Source organism: Pseudonaja textilis, chromosome 2 (assembly GCF_049901715.1).
Source record: "Pseudonaja textilis isolate UNSWEBS1 chromosome 2, rPseTex1.2, whole genome shotgun sequence".
Lineage (NCBI taxonomy): Eukaryota > Metazoa > Chordata > Lepidosauria > Squamata > Elapidae > Pseudonaja > Pseudonaja textilis.
This window is the reverse complement of record NC_141991.1, coordinates 18,234,084-18,260,828: the sequence shown is the minus strand read 5'-3', so window position 1 is coordinate 18,260,828 and position 26,745 is coordinate 18,234,084. Positions and strand designations below refer to the sequence as shown.

General features: G+C 42.1%; 1 protein-coding gene across 1 annotated transcript in view; it reads right to left on the bottom strand.

Moving 5' to 3' along the window:
• Window positions 1–2,724: 2,724 nt before the first annotated feature.
• The window catches only part of LOC113450853 (uncharacterized), a 74,704-nt gene continuing 50,683 nt past the window's right edge, over window positions 2,725–26,745 (bottom strand). The window contains exons 4-6 of the mRNA XM_087923390.1: window positions 14,461–14,559; window positions 8,641–8,739; window positions 2,725–5,614 (exon numbers count right to left, since the gene is read on the bottom strand). Coding sequence (XP_087779516.1) covers window positions 5,100–5,614; window positions 8,641–8,739; window positions 14,461–14,559 — 713 coding nt within the window. The 3' untranslated portion in view covers window positions 2,725–5,099. The remainder of the gene's footprint in view (window positions 5,615–8,640; window positions 8,740–14,460; window positions 14,560–26,745) is intronic.

The window sequence follows — 26,745 nt, the reverse complement described above, 5'->3', positions numbered from 1 at the left end:
TCCAATTTGGCGTAAGTGTTGCCCCAGGTATTTTTCAATCCCTCATGGAGCGGATTTTACAGGGCCTCCCTGGTGTAGTACCCTACTTCGACGACATCTTGGTCTCTGCCAGGGACAGACCCCAACTCTTCCAGAGAGTGCGAGCAGTGCTAGAGAGGTTCAGACAGCATGGCCTCAAGTTAAAAAAAGAAAAATGCGCCATTGCCACTAGACAGGTGGACTTTCTGGGTTATAAAATTGACGCCTCTGGCATTCACCCCCTGGAGTCCAAGGTTAGGGCAATCCACGAAGCCCCCACACCGACCTCCAAAACAGAGCTACAAGCTTTCTTGGGGTTGCTGAACTTTTACGCATCCTTCTTGCCCCATAAAGCCTCAGTAGCCGAACCCCTACACAGATTACTGGACAAAAAGTCACCGTGGCACTGGGGGCACAAAGAGGACCAGGCGTTTAACGCCGTCAAATCACTACTCACGTCAGAGGCGGTGCTTATCCAATTCGACCCTAACCTTCCTTTAGTACTGGCAGCAGACGCATCCCCTTTTGGGATTGGGGCGGTCCTCAGCCACAGACTTCCTAATGGTGCCGAGGCTCCCATCGCCTTTTTCTCAAGGACGCTCTCGGCCACGGAGCGCAATTACAGCCAGATCGACAAGGAAGCCCTAGCAGCTGTTGCGGCCGTGAAAAAGTTTCACGAATTCCTGTTTGGCCATTTTTTCGAACTGGTTACGGACTATAAGCCCCTCCTGGGCCTACTGGCCGGGGACAAACAGACCCCTCAGGTCCTTTCCCCTAGGATGACAAGGTGGACACTCTTCCTAGCAGCCTACTCCTACAAACTTATTCACCGCCCGGGCAAAACTCTGTCCCACGCCGACGCTCTCAGTCGCTGCCCCCTACCCGCTCCGGCTGAAGACCCAGCTCCTGTCAACGCCATTTTCGAGATCACCCAGTTGGACCTGCCCATCACCGCCCTCGACATCGCCGCTAAAACTAAGACAGACCAAACGCTCGCCCAGGTGCTCGACTGGGTGAGGAGGGGGTGGCCGGGTGGCAACATTGATAACAAATTCACACCCTTCAAGACTCGCATGCAGGAGCTGTCCAGTTTGCAGGGTTGTCTACTGTGGGGCATTCGAGTGGTCATCCCGACCTCGCTGCGTACCCGAGTCCTGGAGGCGTTGCACGAGGGACACCCCGGCATCGTGAGAATGAAGGCGTTAGCACGCAGCTACGTGTGGTGGCCGGGTCTAGACGAGGACATTGCAAATTGGGTAAGTTCCTGCAACATATGTCAGGAATCCCGTCCTGCTCCCCCTATTGCCACCCCTACCAGATGGGAGAGCGCCAGCGCCCCTTGGTCTAGAATCCATATCGATCTGGCCGGCCCCTTACATGGGAAGATGTTCCTAGTGGTCGTGGATGCTTATTCCAAATGGATTGACGTGGCACAGCTATCCACGACCACCACACTAGCAATCACCAACGCGTTAACGCGCCTGTTCGTTACACACGGACTACCCGACTCCATTGTCTCCGATAACGGCCCACAGTTCGCATCAATAGAGTTCAGCCGCTTTGCTGCCAACCTGGGCATCCGCCACATTTTCACAGCCCCATTTCACCCTGCCAGTAATGGGTTGGCTGAAAGAGCTGTCAGGACCACCAAAGAAGCCCTCGCCAGGTTTAGCAGGGATGACTGGCAGCACAAACTCTCGAGGTTCCTGATGAGCCAGCACTCAACCCCCTGCTCAGTCACCAATAAGTCCCCAGCGGAGCTCCTGATGGGCCGGCGCCTGAGGACTGTATTGGACAGACTGCACCCACAATACTGCCCTGACTTTCCCCTCGCTTCCTCTTCGGGGGTTAGACATTTTGTATTACAGGAACCAATATTTGCGAGGAATTTCGCTGGGGACCCACTATGGATTCCAGGCGAGGTCATCGCCATCACCGGGCCGAGGTCGTATAGGGTCAAGCTGGAGGATGGTCGTGTTTGGAGGAGGCACGTAGACCAACTGCGGAGGCGCCTCAGCACCCTTGCCAGCAGGAATCCAGAGTCGCCAGCCGAAGGGGAACCTTCTCATCCACCGTTCAGCCACATCATACCCAACGACCAACCTGCACCAGCCGTCGTTCCGGTCAGTCTGAGCGGGGACAACAGCGCCCAGCGAGACCAGCCTGATCCAGTCCACGGAAGCTCGAACCCAGTAACCAACCCTGAGAGTTCCGAGGATGCCCAATCCGGAGAGCGCGCTTGGCGACACGCTGCCGGCCCAACCTTCTCAGACTGATGCTGAACGGACAGATAATGTTCCCGAACTGCGCCGTTCCGGGCGCCAACACAACCCCCCTGTCTACCTCAAGGACTACGCATGTTCACATCTGGGGGGAAGGGGTGTTATGTCCTGAGGACTATAGGAGTTCTCACTCAGGTCCACTCACTTTGTGTGGGCGTTCTTCCCCTTTTCCTCATTGGTTGGTTCTCTCCAGCAGCCAGCTATAAAAACAGGCTGCGGGGTCCAACCAGTCGCTGATTGCTGCGAGCCAGTTCCAGGCTTGGCAAGCACGGTCAGCCCTTTATTGTATAATAAAGTATTGTTGCACTCATGCTCTGGTTCAGCCTCTCATTGCTCAAACTTAACATCCTCAGAGCTGAATAAGCTTCTTGGATGAGAAGTGAAACATCTTCAAGGAAAAACCAGAAAGTCTAGTTGCCTCTTGAAAAAACACCTTTGGGCCAATCGTGACCTGAATGACTGAGACTTTCTATAGACTTTTTGCTATCCAATTTGGGATGAATATCTTTTGAACGGTGTGGGAGTATGAATGGATTTCCAGAGGGATTGCAGACTACAGGAACCATTAGCGCTACTCAGGTGACCCTGAGTATATAGATAAACCTCCAGGCGGCCTCAACAACTCTAAAAGAATGAAAATGACCAGCTTTCTGCAAGGAATATAAATCTTTCCTTTCCCAAGCATCCGGTCAGAGCTGAAGAAGCTTTTTGAATATGAAGCAAAACATCTTCATTCTTTTCTTCAAAACAAAAAAGTCCAGTTGTCTCCTGAAAAAAAAGCACATTTGGGGCAGCCATGACCTGGATGACTGAGAGTCTCTACAGACTTTTATACATAATGCTCCTTTCTCTTCCTATTTTCTCCACAACAACCCTAAAGTGAGGTAGACGGCAAGAGAGTGACTGGCTCAAGATCACCCAGCTGGCTTTCATTCCAAAGGGGACAATGGCTAGAATTCACCTTCTCCTGGTTTTTGCACCAGTACCTTAACCACTGTACCAAACTGGCTCCCAGATTCCCGCTATAGCCTCACTTCTGTGCTTCTCCATTTGCTGAGCCATGGTGGCACAGTGGTTAGAATGCAGTATTGCAGCCAAACTTTGCCCACAGCCTAGAATTTGATCTTGGCCCAAGTTGACTCAGTCTTCCATCTTTCCGAGGTTGGTAAAATGAGGACCAGGATTGTTGGGAGCAATATGCTGACATTGTAAATACCCAGAGAGTGCTGTAAACACTGTGGGGTGGTACATAAGTGCTATTGCTATCTATAGACATCTGGGCTTCTATCCTTCCATAAATATTTAACTCCAGTTATCTGGCTAGTAGTAGTAAGATACATAAGGGGCTAGAGATAAGAAAAGGAAGGGACCAGAGTTCCCTGTACCATTATTCCTTTACGGATAACACTCTCTTTGACCCACAGATGATGGAGCCAGAGCTGAAAGTTTGAGACCAGGTGTTGCCAGCAGCATAGAGAGAGCTGGTGGCCTCAATATATATAATTGAGTGATGGGGTGGCAGCTGAGCTTTCAGAGTCATGATAATATCTTGTGTCCATTACAAAAGGTAAAGTTTTCCCCTGTCCAGTTGTGTCCGACTCTAGGGAGTGGTGCTTATCTCCAAAGAGAAACCAGACAGGCTTCCATGGTCATGTGGCCAGCATGACTGTACATTAAAGTGCACGGAATGCTCTTACCTTCCCATTGAAATGGTACCTATTTATCTACTTGCATTTGCATGCTTTCAAACTGCTAAGTGAGCGGTAGCTGGGGCAAATAAAAGGAACTCACCTCATTGCATGGTGCTCAGGACTCAAATCTGGGCTCCTGACTTTCCAGCCAACAAACCCAGCTTCTTTAACTGCTGAGTCATTGAGTCCCCCCTCCCCTTAGTCCATAAATAGGTATCAATAAAGGAGAATATTTATAGCTCGGGGTTGAAATGAGGAGTCCTTGGTGGTCTCTGAGCTTGGTTGTTTTCTTGCAGACATTTCATTACCCAAACTAGATAATGTTATCAGTACATCACTAGCATTAATGATGTTACCTAGTTTGGGTATTATTGAAACATCTGCAAGAAGACAACCAAGCTCAGAGGGTACCAAGGACCCCTCACAAATAAGTATTCGGCACAACCCTCAAATTCATGAGAAAGATTGAAACATGATTTATGCCTCCAGTTCTTTTTCGTTAAACTTTTTAAAAAATTATTTTTGAAACATAACCAATTATTGCAGTTCAGAAAAAATCGTTGATCTAGAAGAGTTCTTGGTGGTTATGGATGGCATTTGGGATGGCGATAGAGCAGGGGTGTCAAACAGGAGGCCTGCGGGCCCGCGATGTGGTCGGATCCGGCCTGCACGACCATCCTGGAAAATGTAAGGGGCCGGCCTGTGTTGCTTCGGTCCAGTCTACCCAATGCAAAGAGAAAACATTGGGCCAGCGTGGCTTCAGCCCAGTCTACCCAGAGCGAAGAGGAAACATGCCAGCAATTTGGGGAGTGGCATCAGGCTGGCCACGCCCAACCAGTCAGCCACGCCCAGTGAGTGATGTCAAGCTGGACATGCCCACCCAGTCAGCCACTCCACCCCCAGTCTCCCCCACTGAGGTCAACCGTAGCCCTCAATGAAATTGAGTTTGATACCCCTGAGATAGAAGGAAAAGAAGGGCAAAAGGAATTGGAGGCAAAGGAAATAGAAACTGGGATGGAGAAAGAGAAAACCGAAAGAGTGGAGGAGAGCTGAAGACAGATGGTCTGAAGCTCTTCCAGCATGATGATGACCCCATTGCTCCACCATATCACGAGTGAAGGATCAGCTGTCCATTCCTCTTATAGATCAAGAACCAAGCGCGAACCTTCTCTCCAGAAAAATTTGCTTTAGGAAAAGTGAAGAGTTCGGCATTCGTGTCGCCATCAAAGAATGCTATGAGGCCTTGTGAATAGTCCAGAGAAACTCGGATCCTTTTCAGAGGATGGCACAATGTCAAATTTGTCCTGGGATAGGTGATCGCCTCATACCGTCCCTCATATTGCTGAATTCCCCAGTAGCCCCCACGAGGATCAAAAAGAGCCACCCCGTTTCTCTTTGAAGATTCTCTAACAATTCCCACCCCCCACCACTCCCCTCCCTCCACCACCTCCACCTCCCAGCATATCTTCCCAGAGTTCAAGCTTTGACGGCTTATAACTATAAAGTTGTATCTCAGAGGACTGGCGTTCACATGCTGTTTCGTGTCTTTCCATCTCACGCTTTTCAAATCAGCAGATACGTAGAGCTGAGGATGACCTGTGTTTGGATCCAGAGTCAGATTTCCTGTGTGGAAGAAAGAAAAGTTGCTGGGGGAGAAGGAATTACCAACTTTCTCATGCCACCTAGTTTATTTAATTAATAAGAAATATTGTAACTGGTGGCCAAGTTATGCTTATATCTTCTAAAAGGTGAAGAGTCTTGCTCACAAAACTGGTAGCTCTATCTTTCTCAAAAAAGAATAAAAAAATAAAATAAAAGCCCTATTCCACTGATGGGGAAAAAAATAAGTTAGTTTTTTTAATCCCTGGGAAACCTGGAGGCTAATACTCAAGAAAAGTAAGTTGGCTTAAGAAAAAAAAAATTCTAAGCTAATTATTAGATGAAGGCTTTCTAACTCGGAGCCCTGGGAGCAAAGTAAATTTAGCCAAGAAATTATAGACAATTACATCAAAAAGTTTAATTTCAATATAATTTCAAACGATGGTTGTTCTTTGCTCCATAAACTAAATTGTATTTTATTTTCTACTCAACAGGCCACTGCCAGCCCCCTACTATTTATTTCCCAGCCAGAGAAGGTCTGGCTAGCATCTACGACTTTTTCCCCCTGAGAGCCGGCTGATTGCCTTCCTTTGCTCTCCTCTCCTCTCCTCTCCTCTCTAAGCATACACACATCTGGGATGGTCCCCACCTGTCCTCCTCACTCAGCTCAGGGCCCAAAGACAGCTGCCTCTCCACCTGGGGGAGGACAGAAGGCCCCAGCTCTGCCTCTGCCTCTGATTCTGCTTCCTCCTCAGAGCCTTTCGAAGGCTCCAAAGCTGGCCTAGGCTCCCCCTCAACCTCCTCCTTGCCCGATTCCTTTGCTGGCTCTGCTGGCAGTCGACGGGCCATGGATGCCCAAAATATATGTTGCTAAATGAAACCTTTGTTAAGTGAGTTTGCCCCATTTTATGACTTTTCTTGCCACCATTGTTAAGTGAATGTTTGCCTTTGTTAAGGTAGTTACATGGTTGTGAAGTGAATCTGGGTTTCCCATTGACTTTGCTGGTCAGAAGGTTGCAAAAAACTGATCACCTGACCAGGTACACTGCAACCTTCCTAGACATCAGCCTCTTGCCAAGCGTCCGAATTTTGATCGCATGACCATGGGGATGCTGCAGCGGTTGTAAGTGTGAACATCGGGCATAAGTCATTTTTTTTCAGTGCCTTTGTATCTTGGAACGGTTGCTAAATGAACTGTTGTGAATCGAGGACTACCTGTAGCCCTTCCCCACCAGAGGTCTTCGGCAAGATCTGAGCACTCGGTGTTCCTTGCTCTATTTTGCAGTTCTGTGCCCATTTTGATAGGGAGCCTCGCCAGTGGTGGGATTCAAAATTTCTTGCTATCGGTTCTATGGGTGTGGCTTGGTGGGTGTGGCTTGGTGGGCGTGGCAGGGCAAGATTCCTGCAAAATCCCCATTCCCTCCCCACCCCACCAACCTGCTTTCCAGCTCCGTTCTCCTGTGCAGGGCAACAAAAGAAGACCCAGCCAATCAGCTGGGACTCGGGAGGCAGAGAAGAGATGGGGGCAGGGCCAGTCAGAGGTGGGATTTTCCGGTTCTCTGAACTACTCAAAATTTCTGCTACCTGTTCTCCAGAACTGGTCAGAACTGGCTGAATACAACCTCTGAATCTCACTGGCAGAAATAGCAGAATTTCAGTAAAAATAGACTGTCCTCATCAATGAAATAAAATATATTTCTTGAAATCATTTACAGGTAATCCTGGATTTTGTTTAGTGACCTGTCAAAGTTACAATAACGCTGGAAAATGCGATTTATGACCAATCCTCCAATTATGACCGTTGTGGTATCTCCATGGTCACATGATCAAAATTCAGCCACTTGGTAACTATCATACATTTACGATGCTTGCTGTGTCCTGGGATCATGTGATCACCATTTATATAATCTTTACAGTTACCTACAGGAAAGCAGAGTCAATGAAGGAAACTGGGTTGTCTTAATCACTGCAGGATTCGCTTAACAACTGCAGTGATTTGCTTAACGACCATGGCAGAAAAGGTCATAAAAGGAGGCATGGCTCACTTAACAGCCTTGCTTAATGATGGAAATTCTGTTTCCAATTGTAGTTGCAAGTTGAGGACTACATGTACCAGTACAGATAATCCTCCACTTACAAACAGTTCATTTAGTGATTGTTCAAAGTTACAACAGAATTGGAAAAAATGGACATGACAGTTTTTCACAGTTACGACCATTGCAGCATTCCCCATAATCATGTGATCAAAATTCAGATGCTTGGCAACTGGTTCATACTTATGACCATTGCTGTATCCCAAGGTCATGTGGTCAACCTTTGCAACCTTTTGACAAGCAAAGTCAATGGGGAAGCCAGATTCATTTATTTTTGTTTGCAATACATTTTTTTTTCTTTCTTCTACAAACATATCGTTGTGTGAACAATGTGGTTACGGGGTATTTTACATTTTAAAACAAACATGACAATAATTTCATGCCCCAAACTGTTAATAATTAATATTAATACAAATTATGTATCCTGGTTATTCCAAATTCCCATATGTTGTTTTTATATCAATCTCTATATTCTTAAGATCACTTCCTTTATTATGAATATATATGACTAGTATTTGTAATGTTTAACAAATTATATAATTTTTATAACCATTCATAAATTTGTGTTAATATATATTCCCTCTTGTTTATCCCCTTTTTAGTTCTTAGCTGTGCCACTAGCATGTTTAGAATAAAGTCCCTTTCTAATCTCATTTTAGTACAAACAAAATTACACTCATCCTATTTACATTTAGCAAATTATTCTAGCAATAATATGATCACATTTAACTAACAGCCTATTTGGGAAGCCAGATTCATTTGACAACCATGGCAAGAAAGTTCATAAAATGGGGCAAAACTCACTTAAGAAATGTCTCACTTAAGAATAGAAATTTTGGGTTCCATTGTGGTCATAAGTCAAGGGCTACCTGTATATGAGCTTTTATGCTGCGTCTCTTTGAAAGCGGAGATGGAAAGAGTCCCATTTTACTGTATGCTGGAAAAGGCAGGCCTTACCTGTTACACTGTCATTAGCTGATCCGCAAGGAATACAGTTCTTGACGCAGCTGGGGATTGGCTCCGATGGAAGATTCAGAAGACCGACATTCTGTGAACCTTAAAAATAAGTCAACTTTAGAGCCTGGATGCCATCCAAGATAATTTATCCTGGATCACAAAATAAGTATCGTTGTGATCATTTATCCTGGTTCAATAAACAAATGTCTCCACTAAATAGAAAACATTGGAATCTTGTAGGTTTTGTTGTTGGGGGATGGTTTAAAGAGTTGTTTTAAAAAGAAAAACCCTATGAATAAAAGCAAAACGTTGTGAACTACATTTGTCTAGGATTGTTATTATTGTGGTTAATCTTCCATTTGATTCACGGTCTAGGACTGGTGAAAACTAAACAGTTCAAGTTCTAACCAAGGACTTCCGAGCTGCTAAGTATATATCTGAGTATATAAGGGCAGTTCTAAGTAAGGTGGGTTGTGGTTGTTTTTTTGAAAATTCAGGATATTCAGGTCTAATAAGTTCAACATTTCCAAGTATCTAGGCAGCTCTTTAGGTATTGCTCCAAGGGCTCCTATTACTGTTGGTACAACCACTGATTTCTTCCTCCACAATCGCTCAACTTCAATTTGCAAATCACAATATTTTGTTATTTTTTTTCTAGCTGATCTGTTCAATTCATGCATCGCCTGGTATTGTTGTTATTCTTGATGATTGCACAGTCAGCCAGATGTTCAGACTGGGTGTGGCATTTTTGTCTACCTATCGAGTTCTTACCAAGGGCCTGGGATTGACAGAACTGGATGTTTGACAGTGTTACAGGTATTGTCGCAGGATGGAAGCTGTTCCCAGTAAAGCCGCCTTTTGCAATAGACTCATTGCATATTTGTCAATGCAATGATGTTCAAGTGGTGGGATTGCACCCAAGGCTCCTATTATTATTGGTACCACCCTTGCTTGCCTTTATCACAGTCGTTCTATTTCTATCTGTACGTCTTTGTATCTTGTTATCTTCTCCAGTTCTTTCTCTTCTATTCTGCTGTCTCCAGGCACTGCCACATCCACTCTCCAGACTTTTTTTGTCTTTCTTATCAACAATTGTTAAGTCCGTGGTGTTATGTGATAGGTGCCTGTCTGTTAGAATTCTAAAGTCCCAGGGCAATTTAACTTCTTCATTTTCTATGACTTTTTCTATTTTATGGTCCCACCAGTTCTTGTTTACAAGCAAATGATATTTCTTGCTGATCTTCCAATGCACTATTGTTGCTACTTTGTCATGTCGCTGCTTGTAGTCATTCTGTACAATCTTCTTGCAGCAGCTTACCAGGTAGTCCACTGGTTCTTCAGCTTCTTTGCATAGGTGGCACTTACTGTCTGTTGCTATATGGTTATAAGTATAATTATAATTATACTTATAATTATTATACAGAAGCTAGGAGACCACAGTGCTACTGAAGAATAATAATTTGGCTTGGCAAGGCATGAGCCCTGGCAAGGATACGCTGGTCTGTTGCTGTATTATTATTATTATACACAAAAAATAATAGTGTACACAGCAAATGAGATAATTACGCTGGGTTTCGTATCACAAATCATTAGTTGAACACTTCCCAAGTGTTTAGGACTGTGTGATGTATTGGTGGATTATGCGAGCAGATCCCAGTAAGGTGGCCTTCTGCAACTGACCAATGGTGATTCTGTCAATGCCAATTGTTTTCAAGTGCTTGCCTAGGTCTTTAGGCACAGCAGCCAGTGTGCCGAGTATCACTGGAACCACCTGCACTGGTTTATGCCAGAGTCTCTGCAGTTCGATTCTCAAAACCTGATATCTGGTGATTTTTTTCAAGTTGTTTCTCGTCGATTCTGCTGTCACCAGGTATAGTAATGTCAGCGATCCACAATTTTTTCTTCTCCACAATCGTGACATTCGGGGTATTGTGTTCCAAAACTTTATTAGTTTGTATTCGGAAGTCCCACAGTAGTTTTGCATGCTCGTTTTCAACCACTTTTTCAGGCTTATGGTCCCACCAGTTCTTTGCTACAGGCAGATGGTAGTTGTGACACAAATTCCAGTGGACCATCTGAGCAACTGTGTTGTGACGTTGTTTGGAGTCAGTCTGAGCGATTGTCTTAAACAGCTCAATATGTGATTGATGGTTTCATCCGCTTCTTTGCAGAGTCTGCATTTGGGGTCATCAGCAGATTTTTCTATTCTGGCTTTGATTTCATTCGTTCTGATGGCTTGTTCTTGGGCTGCAAGAATCAGGCCTTCTGTCTCTTTCTTCAGTGTTCTGTTGGTCAGCCATAACCAGGTCTTTTCCTTATCTACTTTTCCTTGGATCTTTTCAAGGAACTGTCCATGCAGTGCTTTGTTACACCAGCTGTCAGCCTGAGTTTGCATTGCAGTTTTCCTATATTGATCCTTGGTTTGCTGCACTTTGAGCAGCTTCGTCTTGTTGACCTCCATCAAAGCTGGTTCAACACTGTCTTTCACATAATCTGCCAGAGCATGTTTCTCTTCTTCGACTGTCTGTTTCACTTGCAAAAGTCCTCTGCTGCCTGCTTTTCTGGGCAAGTATAGCCTGTCAACGTCACTATGCAGGTGCAGAGCATAGTGTATGGTCATCAGTTTTCTTGTTTTTCTTATCCAGGCTGTCCAGCTCTGCCTGTGTCCAGGCAGTATATCTGATGACAGGTATGGCCCAGGTATTTATAGCCTTGATGGTTGTTGCCACCATTCAGTTTGCCTTTTAGAAGTTTTCTGACCCTTTGTGTGTATTCTTTGCTGACCACATTTTTCACTTGCCCATGCTTGATATTGTGCAACTGCAATATGCCCAGGTATTTGTAGGCTTCAGGTTGGTGGCACCTGATGGTTTGTCCATTGGGCATTTCAATTCAATCACTTTCTACAATCTTCCCTTTCTTCAGTGCCTCTGTGGCACATTTGTCCAGGCCGAATTCCATGCTGATGTCAGTGACTGGATCTCTTTTTCTGATTTTCCGTATAACTTCAGATCATCCATGTACAGCAGGTGAGAGATTTTTTGTGAATTTTTAGCAGTTTGATAACCCAGGTTAGTTTTCTGTAAAATTGTTGACAGGGGGGTCATGGCAGAGGTGACAAAGAATCACCCTGGGAAATCCCTCTTTTGATGTTGACCAGTCCATGGCTTTCACTTCCAATAAACAGTTCTATTGTTGTTGTTGTTGTTGTTATTATTATTTTACACAAAAATGACAGTATACACAGCAAACGAGATAACTATGCTGGGTTTCATATCACAAATCACTAGTTGAACACTTCCCAAGCGTTTAGGACTGCGTGATATATTGGCAGATTATGCGAGCAGATCCCTGTAAGATGGCATTTTTATTATTATTATTATTATTATTATTATTATTATTATTATTATTATTATTATGTTACAGTAGTCAGGATATCACAATGCGATCTTTAATAGCATTAATACAAGGATATCCTGGTGTGCTTCCCAAGGTGCACCACAGGAGGGCAAGCTGGCTTTGTACCAGAGTGAAAGACAAGTGGCTCTTCCTGCAATGTCACCCAAGGACCCCTTGGGTGGGCGCCACAACCAGGAAGGTTCAGAACTGTCGAGAAACTGCCTGCACAGAGCATCAACTCAGAACATGTTTTCGAACTATTCGGTGGACAGAAGCTGAAGCGAGTTCACTCTACCACAGAGTGTTAAGGCTCAAACCACCAGATCTGAGACCATCTCCGGTGTCATTAATCCCCTGAGTCACTTTGCCTCTTGTCTAGGGTTAAGTCATCTCTCATATAGCAATACCAATAGCACTTAGACTTACAGCGTATACCACTTCACAGTGCTTTACAGCCTTCTCTAAGTGGAGTCAGAGTCAGCCTATTGCCCCCAACAATCTGGGTCCTCATTTTACCCACCTCAGAAGGATGGAAGGCTGAGTCAACCTTGAGCCAGTGAGATTTGAACTGCCAAACAGCAGTCAGCAGAAGTAGCCTGCAGTACTGCACTCTAACCACCACGCCACCATGGCTCATATGATTGATTGATTTATTAAATCAATTTATATAGCTACCTATCTCACAAACGAGTGATTCTGGGTAGTGTGAAAACAGAACTAAAAACAATGAACTATTAAAAATTAATTATGTTAATAATTAATTATACTGATACATTAATAGTTATCAATAACAGTTAATAACACTCCCAATCAACACTGACAGGGTAAGTCACTTGTACATAAACAGAATGCAAACCCCACTTCTTTCTAGCACTCATGATATTACCTAGATGGAAAATGAAACATCTTCAAGAAAACAATCAAGCTTAGAAAGCAACAGTGAATAAATACATAAAACAGCAGAAAAATCAAACTCATAGAAAAAGAATGGAGGCAACTTGTTAGTTCACCTGTCCCCTAGGTCCCCAGGGCTGCTGGCATAACTAGATCCTGAGGAAATCTCTGGAAGTTCACAGTGACAAGCCCAAACTCATCTCATATGATCTCATATAAATCATCCCAAATATGTGGTATGATCTATGCACATGTGAATTAGGGAGGTGTCTGCCTAATCACATACCGTCTTCTTATTTTGGATCCAAGTCATGTTTTTCCCCTTGTCAATTTGAAAACAGACCTGGCCTATCTTTTCAAATGCATCTTGAAAGAGCCATAATGGCACAGTGGTTAGCATGAGGTGGATAAAATGAGGACCCAGATTGTTGGGGGCAATAGGCTAACTATAAACTGCTTAGAGAGGGCTGTGAAGCACTATAAAGTGGTATATAAGTCTAAATGCTATTGCTATCTCCCTTACCCACTACAATTTCACAAATTACAAGTGATGTATGCAGCATAATATATATTCTTCACTAGGACTGATGGTTTACAATATTGAGAATCTATTCAGGTCTATGCAGTTGGCACTTCAGCAAATGGGATGAGAAAAACATAAAGTATTGTGATGCTCTCGCCTCTTGGTATATTTTCTGATCATCTAGTGTATCTTGGAACATGCAGTGGGGTACATACAGGTAGTCATCAACATCTGACTGCAATTGAGCCCAAATTTTGCTGTTGAGTCAATGAGGTCATTAAATGGCTCACCATATAGCTGTGCCTGATTTCATGATTTTTTGTGTGTGCTGCAACCATGAAGCCAACAGACATTTTTTTTGCTGGAAACTAGAAGTAAATTCGAATTTCTAACCAATAACGTCTTAAATGGTGGTCACTAGACCACAGGATCTTGCAAAAAGCCATAAAGGTGGGCCAGTTGCCAAGCGCCCCAAATCCAATCATATGACTTGGGGGGGAGGGGCTGTCCAAACTTCAAAACTGGGTCGTAAATAGCTCCAGGAAGGTCTGTCGTTACAATGAATGATCACCAACCAAGTGGTCATAAGTCAAGGGCTACCTGTACTGAGGGCAAATTGTGCTACTGTGACAAATGTGACAATAAAAATATTACCTGAGTAGTAGAAATAATCTTAAACCATCATGGTTTATCTGCATCACTCCTGTTTAGCAGATGAGTTACACTTATGGCAATAGCAATAGCATTTAGACTTACATACCACTTCACAGTGCTTTACAGCCCTCTCTAAGCAGTTTACAGGGTCAGCCTATTGCCCCCCAACAATCTGGCTCTTCTTTTTAATGACCTTGGAAGGATGGAAGGCTGAGCCAGTCAGGATCGAACTTACAGCAGTGAGCAGAGCCAGCCTGAAATACTGCCTTCTAACCACTATGCCACCACATCTATATGGTAGCAGGAGGGAACGATGACAGGTTGAAGGAACAAAGGAGAACATTTCTTACCTGGAAGAATAAAAACAATGAAAAGCACAGCCAGGACCACATTTCCTACAGTCGATAGGCCAAACAAAATTTTCCACAGGAGAGGGTTCCTCGGAGGATCTGTGGGATTGGAAGGGAATTGTAAAGTTCATCATCCTGTAAGGTCCCAGAAGTTTCCCCAAGCCATGGAGATGCCAAAGAGTGAGACTCAAGACGAGGCTTGCAAAAACATCAGCGTTTTTTATTCTTTGGCTGAAGCAAAAAGTCTGGGTAAATACTATGTCCAAAACATACAGAAAAATGCAGGGGTGGGATTCCATTTTTTTTAACAACTGGTTCTGTGGGCATGGCTTTGGTGGTCATGTGACTGGATGGGCATGGCCAACTCAACATCACTCACATCAAGGCACGCATCTCCTCGCCTGGCCTCTCATGACTGTGGGGGATGCTGCAACAGTCGTAAGTGTGAAAAATGGTCATAAGTCACTTTTTTTAGTGCCATTGTAACTTGGAATGGTCACTCCACACAAGCAAAGTACCAGCAAAGGAGTGGGGAAAAACTCCAGGGGTGGTCCTGAGACAGAAAGTCTAGTCCTGCCATGAATGTAATAAGGGTTAACGGAGAGGCAGTTTCTGTAAGCAACACCAGAATGTTTCCTTCCTGCCTTCCTTACAGGATTAGGCCAGTAATTTCTTCTAACAACCGGTTCTCCGAACTGCTTAGAATGTTAACAACCAGTTCTAGAGAATAGGTGCGGACCTGTAGAATTCCACCCTTGCATGTAAGGAATAGCCACACCTTGCAAGAGTGGCTCAGAGTATTATATACGTTTTATGCTGATAGAAACAAAGTTTATCCAATCAGAGACAAAGGTTCATTATTAATGTGGGCAATGTCTTGCCCATGCCCTCCCCTTTCTTATCCATGGAGCATTCTTTGTCCGTGCTCCGTCCATACTTCGTTATCTTACAGAGTATCCCTTGTCCTTGTGTGCTCATGCTTTTAGGCAGCTCCCCCACCCCTTATCTATGGAACAGGATGTTCCTGGGAATTGTCTCCAAGGATGTGTCTAGCTCTAAAGCAAATTGCAGCAGCGAGAAACACGCTAGAAAAGGATACAATTCTCTTACAGAATGAATTCCTAACAAATGATTTCCATCCTTAGCAAAATAGTACAAGCAACTTCTTTAACAGAAACAAAGAGCAAAGGTTAGATTGATTCATGTCAATACATCCTTTCAATCTGTTCCTTAATTTACACCAAGTAATGTAACTTAAACATCGATTCCCAATGGAAAGCCAAATAGGTGACTGAACGCCCAGGCGTAGGAAGACATATAAACGACCCCACAAAAAAGGTGTCAGATTTTGAACTATCCCCTCAGCTATAGACAATCCTGAATAGGATTTACACCTCACATGGCGTCTGCCGGGACTCTCTGTATAAATGGGGTGCAGTATTCTCCCCTCAGTGTGACTGCTGGGTCCCACATCAAACTGTAGATTACATTGCTGTAAGCTGAGGCCATATACCGATCCAGAATCTTATTTTTTAAAAAATATAAACGATGCTGTGCTTCAATAGTTAAATGAGCTAGACCAGGAATCCCCAAACTTGGCAACTTGAAGACTTGTGGATAGCTGGCTGAGGAATTCTGGGAGTTGAAGTCCACAAGTCTTCAAGTTGCCAAGTTTGGGGACCCCTGGCCTAGACATTGGTATTTAAACATAGATACGCTTGACAATTCATCATCATCATCATCTTCATCACCACCATCTTCATCATCATCATCACCATCACCATCTTAGCCATTGTCTATCCACCACAGGACAAAGGCCTCTTCCGCGTGCTTCCAACCAATATGTTACTGAGCTTTCTTTTGCCAACAGGGCCTGCAATACTTGCTGATCTCATTGATCCATCTTGTTTTAGATCTCTTTCATGAATCCTTTTTATCAAGTGGGATCCATTCTGTAACTGCCTTGGTCCACCTATCATCTTGCTATGGGACCAGACCATTTCCATTTCATTTCTTTTACTCTCTTGATGGCATCGTATACTTCCATTTGTTCTCTAGTCCATGTGCAAGTCTTTCTATCTTGTCTTGTGATGATGAGCATGTATCTTTCCATGGCTCTTTGTGCCTTCGTATCAATTGTGAGGTTAGCGTCCATGTTTTTCCGGCATTAGTTAGATCAGACACTGATTGAAAACATTTCACTTCAGGCATAGGGGGAGGCTGTTCTTGAAAATTATGCTTAGCTTGGCAAATGCCTGCCAATCACATTTAACACTCCATTGCATCATCTTCCATTGAGATGCATTAGCCAAAGTATGACATTTTTTTTTTGGAATTTTTTTTATTGATTTTTAAAAACAAACATGGACAAACAAAAAGTAAAACATAAAACATCTTTTTTGAAAGCAGCTTGATCCTGGGTTACATCTCTTCGTACAGACACAAATTTTAAATTCATGTTCATTTTATATACCATTCCATATCTTATTACCATTCTACACTTTCTATATAGCTTCTCCCCTCTTTTAAATTTCTTAATTTAATTTTATTTATTTCATCTCAGTTCAAATCATTATACTTATATTCTTTGTCTGTCCTGTTTCCAGCTGTCTATTATCTTTTCTCATTGAACAAAATTTCACCTGTAATCACTGATTGGAGTATGACGCCTTTATATCTTTCCCCTAAAATTATAACACTTAATATAATACATAACTTCTGTTCGGATTCTGCTTAGTACATTCTAAAATTACACACTGTATTTTAAAAAGAGAAAAAATTGTAAATATATATTATAATTAAAACCACAAATCCATGTCAGTTCAACTCTATTGTTAATATTGATATTCATTTAAATCTTAAACACTTTACACATTACTTTTCATATAAGCATCATACTTCTATGGGAACACTTATAAACTTTCCATAGTTGCTTCCCCCCACTTCACTCATATTTTAAAACATTATATCATTGAAATGTTCCCATTCCTTCCTAATTCAATTCTGTCATTTATTTCGTTTCATTTATTTTGTTCACAAAAGTTTCACTGAGTTATACTGACTATTTTATCCCACTTTTTAATCTTATGTTATTTCCAATTTTCTAACATAATTTCTCATACAAATATAACAATGCAATCTTATGTACCTTTGCAGAATCACTTTTTCAGTTAAATTTTTATCCATTATCTCTAAATAAGTCCTGTTTCTTTACATCTTGTTTCGCACCTTTATAGCTTCTCTTCCCTTCCTTCCTCCCTTGCTTCTTCTCTCTGCCCTTTTTACCCCCTTGTCTCTCCACCTCCATTTCCCTCTTCTGTGTTCCCTTTTTCTGTTGCTTTCTAACATTATATCCACTTTTCACCTTATTTTTCCCTTTTTTGGTTGTTTTTGGGGGTCTTAAAGTCTTCATTCTCTTTCCCCCCTTTCCCCCTTCTTCCCTAATTAAAGTTAGTTGTTCATCAAAGATGGCTTCTTCTTTGTCCCAATCTTCTTGTTGCGCAGTCAGTTTCTCATAGGTACAAATCGCCATTTCTAAGAAGTGAAAAACAGAGCCAAGAGAGCCCTTCCCTTCTTGTTCCTCCTCTTTATATTTTTTAAATTCCATTTTCAGTTCATCCACAAGCAATGCCATTGTAAAAAAACAATTCAAACAACCACCCAAGTGTTTTTAATTATTTAGATATAATTTCCAAGAGTCCCAAAGTCACCAAGCAATCCAAATACACACAAGCTGTTTCTTTTAACCTTTTCTTCTTTTTTCACTTTCTCTTCCTGGGGTTGCTATTTAGTTACAAAGTTCCAGTTAAGATGTATCTTTTAGAAGTCTTGTTAGAGTTTAATCAGATTCTTTTAAATTCCAGGCAGTCTCCTCCTTCCAAATCTTACTTTTATTCGTTTCCTCTCCCTTCCCACTTACAGCAAGAAAAAAAATTTTTTTTTAATGTTCAGAAATCCTTATTGTCCCCTTGACATTTAATTATCCAGTTTAATTACCTCTTGATGCCAAAGTGGGTTTTTCTGATTTCTCATTCATCTCTGTTCGCTGTCAACATAAGGAAGGAGAGTGAAATAAAAAACTTTCCCTTTTCACTTTCATTCGCTGCTTCTGAATCTTCTTTGGGAGCGATGTATTTTTTAAAAAATTTAAATTCCAGGATACCTTGATTGTTGCTTCTTATCCCAGTCAGATAAAACTTTCACTTCTTATCTTCGTAAATAACAATAGGATCTGTTACATCAATTCCCATATCAATCAATAATTGCTTATACAAAACTAAATCTGTACATAATAAAGATAAACGTCTCCATTGTTGACAAACTTAGATGTTTCTGTCTAATAGATCTCCATCCAATCAGTGCTTTTCCCAATAATACAACAGTACCCAATGTAGATTTTCGTGTATATAAGTCTGTAGCAAAACTTGCATCAGCATATGCAGTCAAATTCAGTTCATCTTTTGGCTCCAAATACAATGCATAGTGCATTGTTTGTTTCAGATATCTTAACACACGTTTAGCAGCTTCCCAGTGCCTTTGAGTTGGCTCAGCGTTAAATCTCGCTAATTGATTAACATTGTATGCCATATCTGGCCTTGACCAATTACTGAGATAAGATAAACTACCAATCAAAGACTGATAAATGTTCTTATCAAAATAGGACTTTGAACATCAGTATGGCTAAACTCCTGGCTCATTGGTGTCTTAGCCAGTTTACAAAATTCCATTTTAAAACTTTTTAGTAATTGGTTAATTTTATCTGCTTGTGAGATCTTGTATCCTCCTCTAGTTCTATCTATCTTTAAACCAAGATAATGTTTGATTTCTCCTAACTGTTTTATCTTAAATTTCTTTTCCAATAGTGAAATTATCTCAGTAGCTTCTTGTTCAGTTTTTGTGATTAATGCTATGTCATCAGTAAATAATAACAATAACATTATACTATCACTTTCTCTTTTAAACAAACATGGATCAGCCGTGCCAGATACAAAACCTATTTTAGTTAATTCTTTGACTATACACTGGTTCCACTCATATCCTGATTGCTTCAAACCATAAAGACTCTTTTTCAATTTCCAGCAATCAGTTGTTTTATCAGTATTATCATTTTTGAGACCTGAAGGTTTCTTTAAATATATAGTGTGTTGCAACGGTGCATGCGGATAAGCTGTCTCTACATCCAAATGATTTATAATATATTTCTCCTTAGCTGCCCATGCTAATGCTGCCCTTAATGTAGTAGCCTTCAGACTAGGTGCAAACACCTCATCATAGTCATTTGCTGTCTGATTAAACCCTTGTGCTACTAACCTGGCTTTATGGGTAACAGTCCCATCTACACCTGTCTTCAGCTTATATATCCATTTACATCCTATGGCGCATTTACCTGGTGGTAACTTAACATTTTCATATACCTCCAGTCTTTTTAATGATTCCAGTTCCTTATCCATTGCTTTCTGCCAAGCAGCCTGATCCTTAGCAGGATACAGTTTTAGTTCACTATAATTATTTGAAACTGTATTCACTTGACATACAACACTAGCTTGATATCTATCAGGTGGTCGTGTTACTTGGGTTGAACATCTTGGTAGTACAGGGCTTACTGGTGGACTTTCCTGTGCCACCTGCTCCTGTTCTTCTATTACCTCCTGTTCTTCCCCTTTAATGGCTATTTGTTGTTTACTGATATCATCTTTAGGGACTATTTGGGTGTCAATAATAATATCATTGCTGGTTCCAGTTTATCCCATCCAACGTGCTCAATAAATTTTGCATTAGCACTATAATAAACATGAGCTGTGCCTTGATCCCAAAATCTAAATGATCTATGGTTGGCCTCATAACCCACAAAAAATAACTTCTTAACTTTATGTTGCCCTTTCAGTCTTACTTGTGAGGGAACATGCACCCATGCTGAAGCTCCAAATGTGTGTAGGTAACTTAAATTTGGTTTTCTGCCATGCCAATGAGTGAACGGTAATTCTCCAGTTGTTGTATTAACTATATTGTTTAACACATGGTTGCTACACATTATGGCCTCACCCCCACAGTGTTTCAGGTAAACTTGAATCAGATAACATAGTGCGAGCCATGGCTTGTAATGTTTGCCCTCTTTGTTCTATAAATGAGTTATGTTGTGGTCTGTAAGGTGCAGAATGTTTATGCTCAACACCAGCCAATTTCAACATATTTTGGGATCTTTTGTTAACAAATTCAGTCCCGTTATCAGTTACTAAAATAATTACTTTACTTTTCATTTTTCTCTCAGCAAACCTTAGCCAGTTAAAGAAATGTTGGAAAGTTTTTTTTGTTTTTCATAAGATAGCAGAAACCATATCGTGAGTAATGGTCCATAATACTCAAAATATAGCAGGCACCTCCTAAACTTGGTTTCTTAGGACCAATTATGTCAGCAAAAACAACCTCTAAAGGTTCTTTGGTCTTAAACCCATTTAGTCTGTTTGCTGGAGTAACCTTATTCTTTTCTTGACTACAAGCATTACAGTGTAAATACTTGCTACAAGGCTTCAATTTTATTCCCTCTGACAATTCAACAGTTTGTTTGAGCATTTTGAAATTAATGTGCCCTAGACGTCTATGCAGTAAATGTATACATTCATCATGTGGCTTAACATTGTTATAAACTGAGTTAGCCATCTTCAACTGGTCATCATGTATCACATATAAATCATTCTTTAATGTAGCAGTAACACTTTTACCCTATTTCTCTATTATACAGTTATCTCCCCTAAAGGTTACTACATAATCAAGATTAACTAAAGCCCTTACTGATAATAAATTAAATTTTAGTTTAGGTACATATAACATGGTTAAATGTTCGTTTATACAAGAACAATATGCAGTACCTTCACCTGATGCTTTAATCTTCCATCCATTTGCTAATGATACATGTTGTTTACTCGTGGACATCTTTACAAACCTTTTTCTATCTTTAGTAATGCATTGCGATGCTCCACTATCAACAACCCACAAATCATTGTTTACAGGTGAATTGCTAGACATAGCTAAACTAACATTCTTCTTAGCCTTCTGGTGATTACCAGTATTCTGTTGTTTTCTTTTCTTACAGAATTTAGCTATATGTCCCCTAGCTCCACAAGAAAAACATTTCTTAACAGTATAGGCAGTTAAAGATAAATTCTCTTCTTGTGGTTGTTCCTTCCTCGGTTGGTCTCTATCCAGCCGTCTTCTTGCTTCTTCTAACAATCTTCCAGTTATGTCAGTCAATGTCAGTTTATCTCTGGGCAGTACTTCCAGTGAAGATACATAGTCATCATAACTTTCATCCAATGAGGAAAGAATGATGTAAACTTGATGCAGCTCTGAAAATATGAGTTCTTTTTCATGTAGCTCTTGAAAAGTTCTTTTCATGAAGTTTAAATGAGCTAACATATCTCCACCTTTTAGAAGATATGCTCTAAACAGTTTACATGTAAGATTTATGTGTGCTGTCATGAACATAAATCCTCTTCAAATTCTCCCAACACTTAGCAGCAGACTCTTCTCCACGAATATGGACTAGCTGCTGGTCACTCAGTATTAGTCCAATTATACAAAGAGCTCCTTCGTTGTTCTGGTTAAAGTCAGCAAGCTTCTTGGCACCATGCTCATTTTCTGGATCCCAAGCATTTACATCTGGTGGGTCTTGAACTACATTCCATAAAACTTCTTTACGCAGAAGTAGACTGCACTTCATAGACCAGGATGCAGTTTGTTCCATCCAACCGAGTTATGAGTGATAGACTTGTTGAAGTGTCTTGTGCCATCTTTATCAGGATAGTAACCCACAATTAAATAGTAAACAGCTGTCTGTATACAGTACTATGCATTCACACTAACTCTCAGTTATCTGAGCCTGGTATGGCCTGGGCCCATAACCAGTGTTGAGGTAATTCCCCATTAGGAGAATGAGAGCATACAGGGAGATGTATTTGAGAGAAGTGTTTGAATAATACACACACAGTACACAGAAACACTGTACAGTAAATGTAGGTTTTTACTTCCAGAAAGCTTTAAGCGAAGTCCAAAATAAGCAATCCAAAATCATTCACAGGTAAACCAGTCAGTTTTTCAATCCAAGGATAATCCAAATATCAAAGTCCAGTGTCAAAAACAGTTCACTAATAGACTTACATTAAATCCAGTAATATCAGTCAATTAGAAGAAATGGAGCAACAGTAATACTTTCCAACAGAAGGAAACAGAGATACTCACTCAGACACACTCTCTTCTGAGACTAAGACTGAAACAACCCAGGTTTCTGGCTCCATCTTATGGCCGTTTGAGAAACCACACCTAATTACAGTTTTGCATTTTCTTAATGATACAGTTTTAAAATGTTTATCCTGGTTTATATATTTCTAACCCAAATAGCTGTTAGGTGATTCATATTCCTAACAATCCCTCTCACAGTTACTGCTATGAGTCTGCAATGAATGAGAGGTTTTACTTATTGATCCGCATCTTCGGAGGCTGGGGTAGGCTGTCTGGCCGGGCGAGGACAGCTAGTGGCAGTGGCAGCTGGGGCTTGAATCTTCTGTAATGGCAGCCGCTGTGGGAATCAGTCCAGGCAAGGCAGGCAAGCAGGCCTGGGAGGCAGGCTGGGTGGGCAAGAGTGGTTAGCAGCGATGCAGCAGAAGGCAGGCAGCAATGGCTGGCTGGCTGGCTGGCTGCCTCAGCTGCTTCTGCTGCTGCTGCTCGTGTGAGCGATGGCACCAGATGGGAAAATTTTTGTAGGTAGCGCATATGTGCTATAATTAGGGGCGGGGCAGGGCGGGGCGGGGTGGGGCGGAGAAGGCAGTCAGCTATTATCACACATGGGCCAGGAACCAGAGTGGGGCTGACAGCTGGGGAGAATGCCGTCCCCGATTGTTGCTCATGCAAGGATTGTCACGCATGCGTGAAAAATGTCATGCATGCACAGTAAAAAAATGGTTTTTGGAGTGTAGAAGCGGTGGAGAGGCGGGGCCAGTGAAGGGAGGTGTGGGTGGGGATTGTCACGCATGCGTGAAAAATGTCATGCATGCACAGTAAAAAAATGGTTTTGGAGTGTAGAAGCGGTGGAGAGGGGCAGGGCCAGTGAAGGGAGGTGTGGGTGGGGGAGAATGAGGCAAGGATTGTCGCGCATGCACAAGAAATGTTGTGCATGCACAGTAAAAAATGGTTTTTGCCCTGTAGGAGCGGCGGAAAGCGGTGGGCCAGCCAGGGGTCAGTTTTACCAGTTCTAAGAACTACCGGTGACGTTAACAACTGGTTGAATCCCACCCCTGGCATCAAGATCACATGAAGGTTAGTACCACATTATCCTACATTAGTAAAACCATACCTGGAATATTGGGTCCAGTTTTTGGATACCACAATATTAAAAAGATGTTGTGACTCTAGATGAGAGTGCAGAGAAGATGATTGGAGGTTAAAACAGATGAAGGGTGGCAGAAATTGGGTATGTCTCATCTAACAAAGAGAAGGACTAGGTGACATGATAGTCATTTTCCAAAGCTAATACGATCCTGGGTTGTATAAACAGAGGCATAGAATCAACATCATATGAAGTATTAGAGCCGCTTTACAAAACCCTAATAAGACCACACCTGGAATACTGCAACCAATTCTGGTCACCATACTACAAAAAAGATGTTCTGACTTTGGAGAAAGTTCAGTGAGAGCAACCAAGATGATCAAAGGCCTGGAGATTAAAACATGAAGAACGGCTGCAGGTTTTGGGTCTGACTAGTCTAAAGAAAAGAAGAATTAGGGGTGACATGATAGCCGTATTCCAGTATTTGAGGGGCTGCCACAAAGAAGAGGAGGTCAAATTGTTTGCCAAAGCACCAGAGGGCGGAACAAGAAATAATGGTTGGAAACTAATCAAAGAGCAACCTGGAATTAAGGAGAAACTTCCTAACAGTGAGGACAATTAACCAGTGGAACAGCTTGCCTCCAGAAATCATAGGCACTGCAACACTGGAGGTTTTTAAGAAGAGACTGGACAGTCACTTGTCTGAGGTGGTATAGGAGGTTCTCCTACTTGAGCAGGGGGCTGGACTAGAAGACCTCCAAGGTCCCTTCCAGCTCTCTTGTCTTCTATTCAATCTGAGGGGCTGTCAAGAGAAGAGGGGATCGACCTATTCTCCAATGCACATGAGGGCAAATAACGGATGGAAGCTTATCAAAGAGAGATCCAACCCAGAATTAAGGAGAAATTTCCTGTCAGAACAATTTAATTAGCGGAACAGACGTTATGGGAAGAGGTTGAAGAGCCATTTCTCTGTCATTGTATAGGATCTTCTGCTTAAGCAGGAAGTGGATTAGAAAACCTCCAGGTTTCATTCCAACTCAGATATTCTGTAAATCTGTAAACTTTAAAAATGTTTTTTTTTATCTTCCCAGAATTTTGTCCCATTGTAGGAAATGAGATTTATTGCCATTTTTAAAAGCTCAGTTGTTTATCCTGCCAGTCAGCCAACTTCTCTATTTTAGTCTCTAGCTTCTGGATATAATTTATACATTTATTTAACATCCTGCCTTTATTATTTGTATAAACAACTCAAGGAAGAGAACATATGTAATACTCCTTCTTCCTCCTATTTTCCCCCCAACCACAACTCTGTGTGGTGAGTTGGGCTGAGAGAAAGTGACCAGCCCAAAATCCCTCAGCTGGTTTTTATGGCTAAGGCAGAAGTAGAATTCATTCTGGTTCCTAGTCTGCTGCCTTAACCATTGGACCAAACTCTCCCTCCCTCTCCCTCTCGTAATTGCCTGATATGCAGAAAGAGCTTAAAGCAAAAGACATGTAGATAATCAAGGAAAGTGTTCTCTGTTAAACAGAAATGACATTTAACAAGTGTAGTTTTCCCCCCCAGGAACAATAGGGACTAGATTCACTTTCACCTTTTTCTTAATTTTCCCTTAAAAAAAACCTTAGTGCCAATAAGCACAGTAAAATAAAGAAAAATAAGTAGCTATAAGTTATTACCTTTCTTTTCATTAATGGTTGGTGAGGGATTGTCTCTCTTACTTGGATCTATACTCATATATCCATCTTCATCCATCTTTTAGAACTTTTTGATTTTTTTTAGGGTAGTAGCAAGTTTTGTAGTCTTCACAAGAAGAAGTGATGGTTCTTTGAGTCTGATACAATTGTGTAACTGGTTTTACAAAACCAGCCTCCAAGTCAGTAAACAATTTTTGCCCAAGTGGGATAGAAGACCAGCTTATTCCTTAGTTACAATCATCAGCAGTGAATTGGTGCTTGAAGTTGTCCATAGGATAGTTAGCTGAGGTATTTTTAGCTGGACCCAGACATGGAGGTAGCCATTTCTACTCTTCTCAACCAGTTTCTGTAAGCTTAGTTGCAGGTGTTTACTGTCACTCTTGAGGAAGAAGTCAAGTGTCTGGATTGGGAAAGTAGTCGGAAGGAGTTGTGGGTGGCACATCTCCTATGCAACAGAATGAATCATCCCAGGATATGGTGATGAGCCTCTAATGACTCACAACTACATTGTTGAAGAAGATGTATTAAAATAAAAAGTTCTACACAGCTTTGGAGCCCCTTTGCAGGCAATCAGTCTCTCTCTCTCTCTAACGAGGCCCTAGTATTGTGTGGGTGGTTAAGCCATTGCAGTTCCTGTTGGTGACCGTTGGAACATCTGGCACCACAGGTCAGTGACAGTGTCTAGAAATGGGTGGTGGAGGAAGTGTACCCCGGACACCTCTTCAGCGTATGCTGAGGAATTTTAAGAAGGGACGCCCGAAGGCAGTTTTAAGCTAGACATCATTTCAAAAGTCCACCAGATTGTTACTGACCCAGGTAATGGTCACACAGATCAATACCAGTATATTGACCAGTGGCAAGTGGTAGTAAAACAGAATCCTGAATGGTTTTGCAAATGCTGAGTCGAACTCATGAGGGTCTGCGTGGCCCAAATGAATAGAAATCCCAGATCAAGGCAAGTCAGATTAAAATCAAATCAGTCTTGAAAACTGAACCCTATGAAGAAGTTAATCCGCCCCCGTCCCCCAATGTTGATGATGGCAATAATCAAGTTTCCAGGGCAGGAGCGCAGGGAATACAAAAGGAAATGCCAAAAACAGATCAAGGGGTTAGGCCTAAGGAACCTCTTCAGCCCGCCCCCTGAACCCTTGGTCTGAATGAAGATAGGGGGCATCGAGATTTGTAATTACTAAGTTGTTGGCTCCCCTTTTCTGCTGATGTTATAAATTTACAAGGGGTTGATGGCTCTGTAAATTGCCACCGTTTTCTAA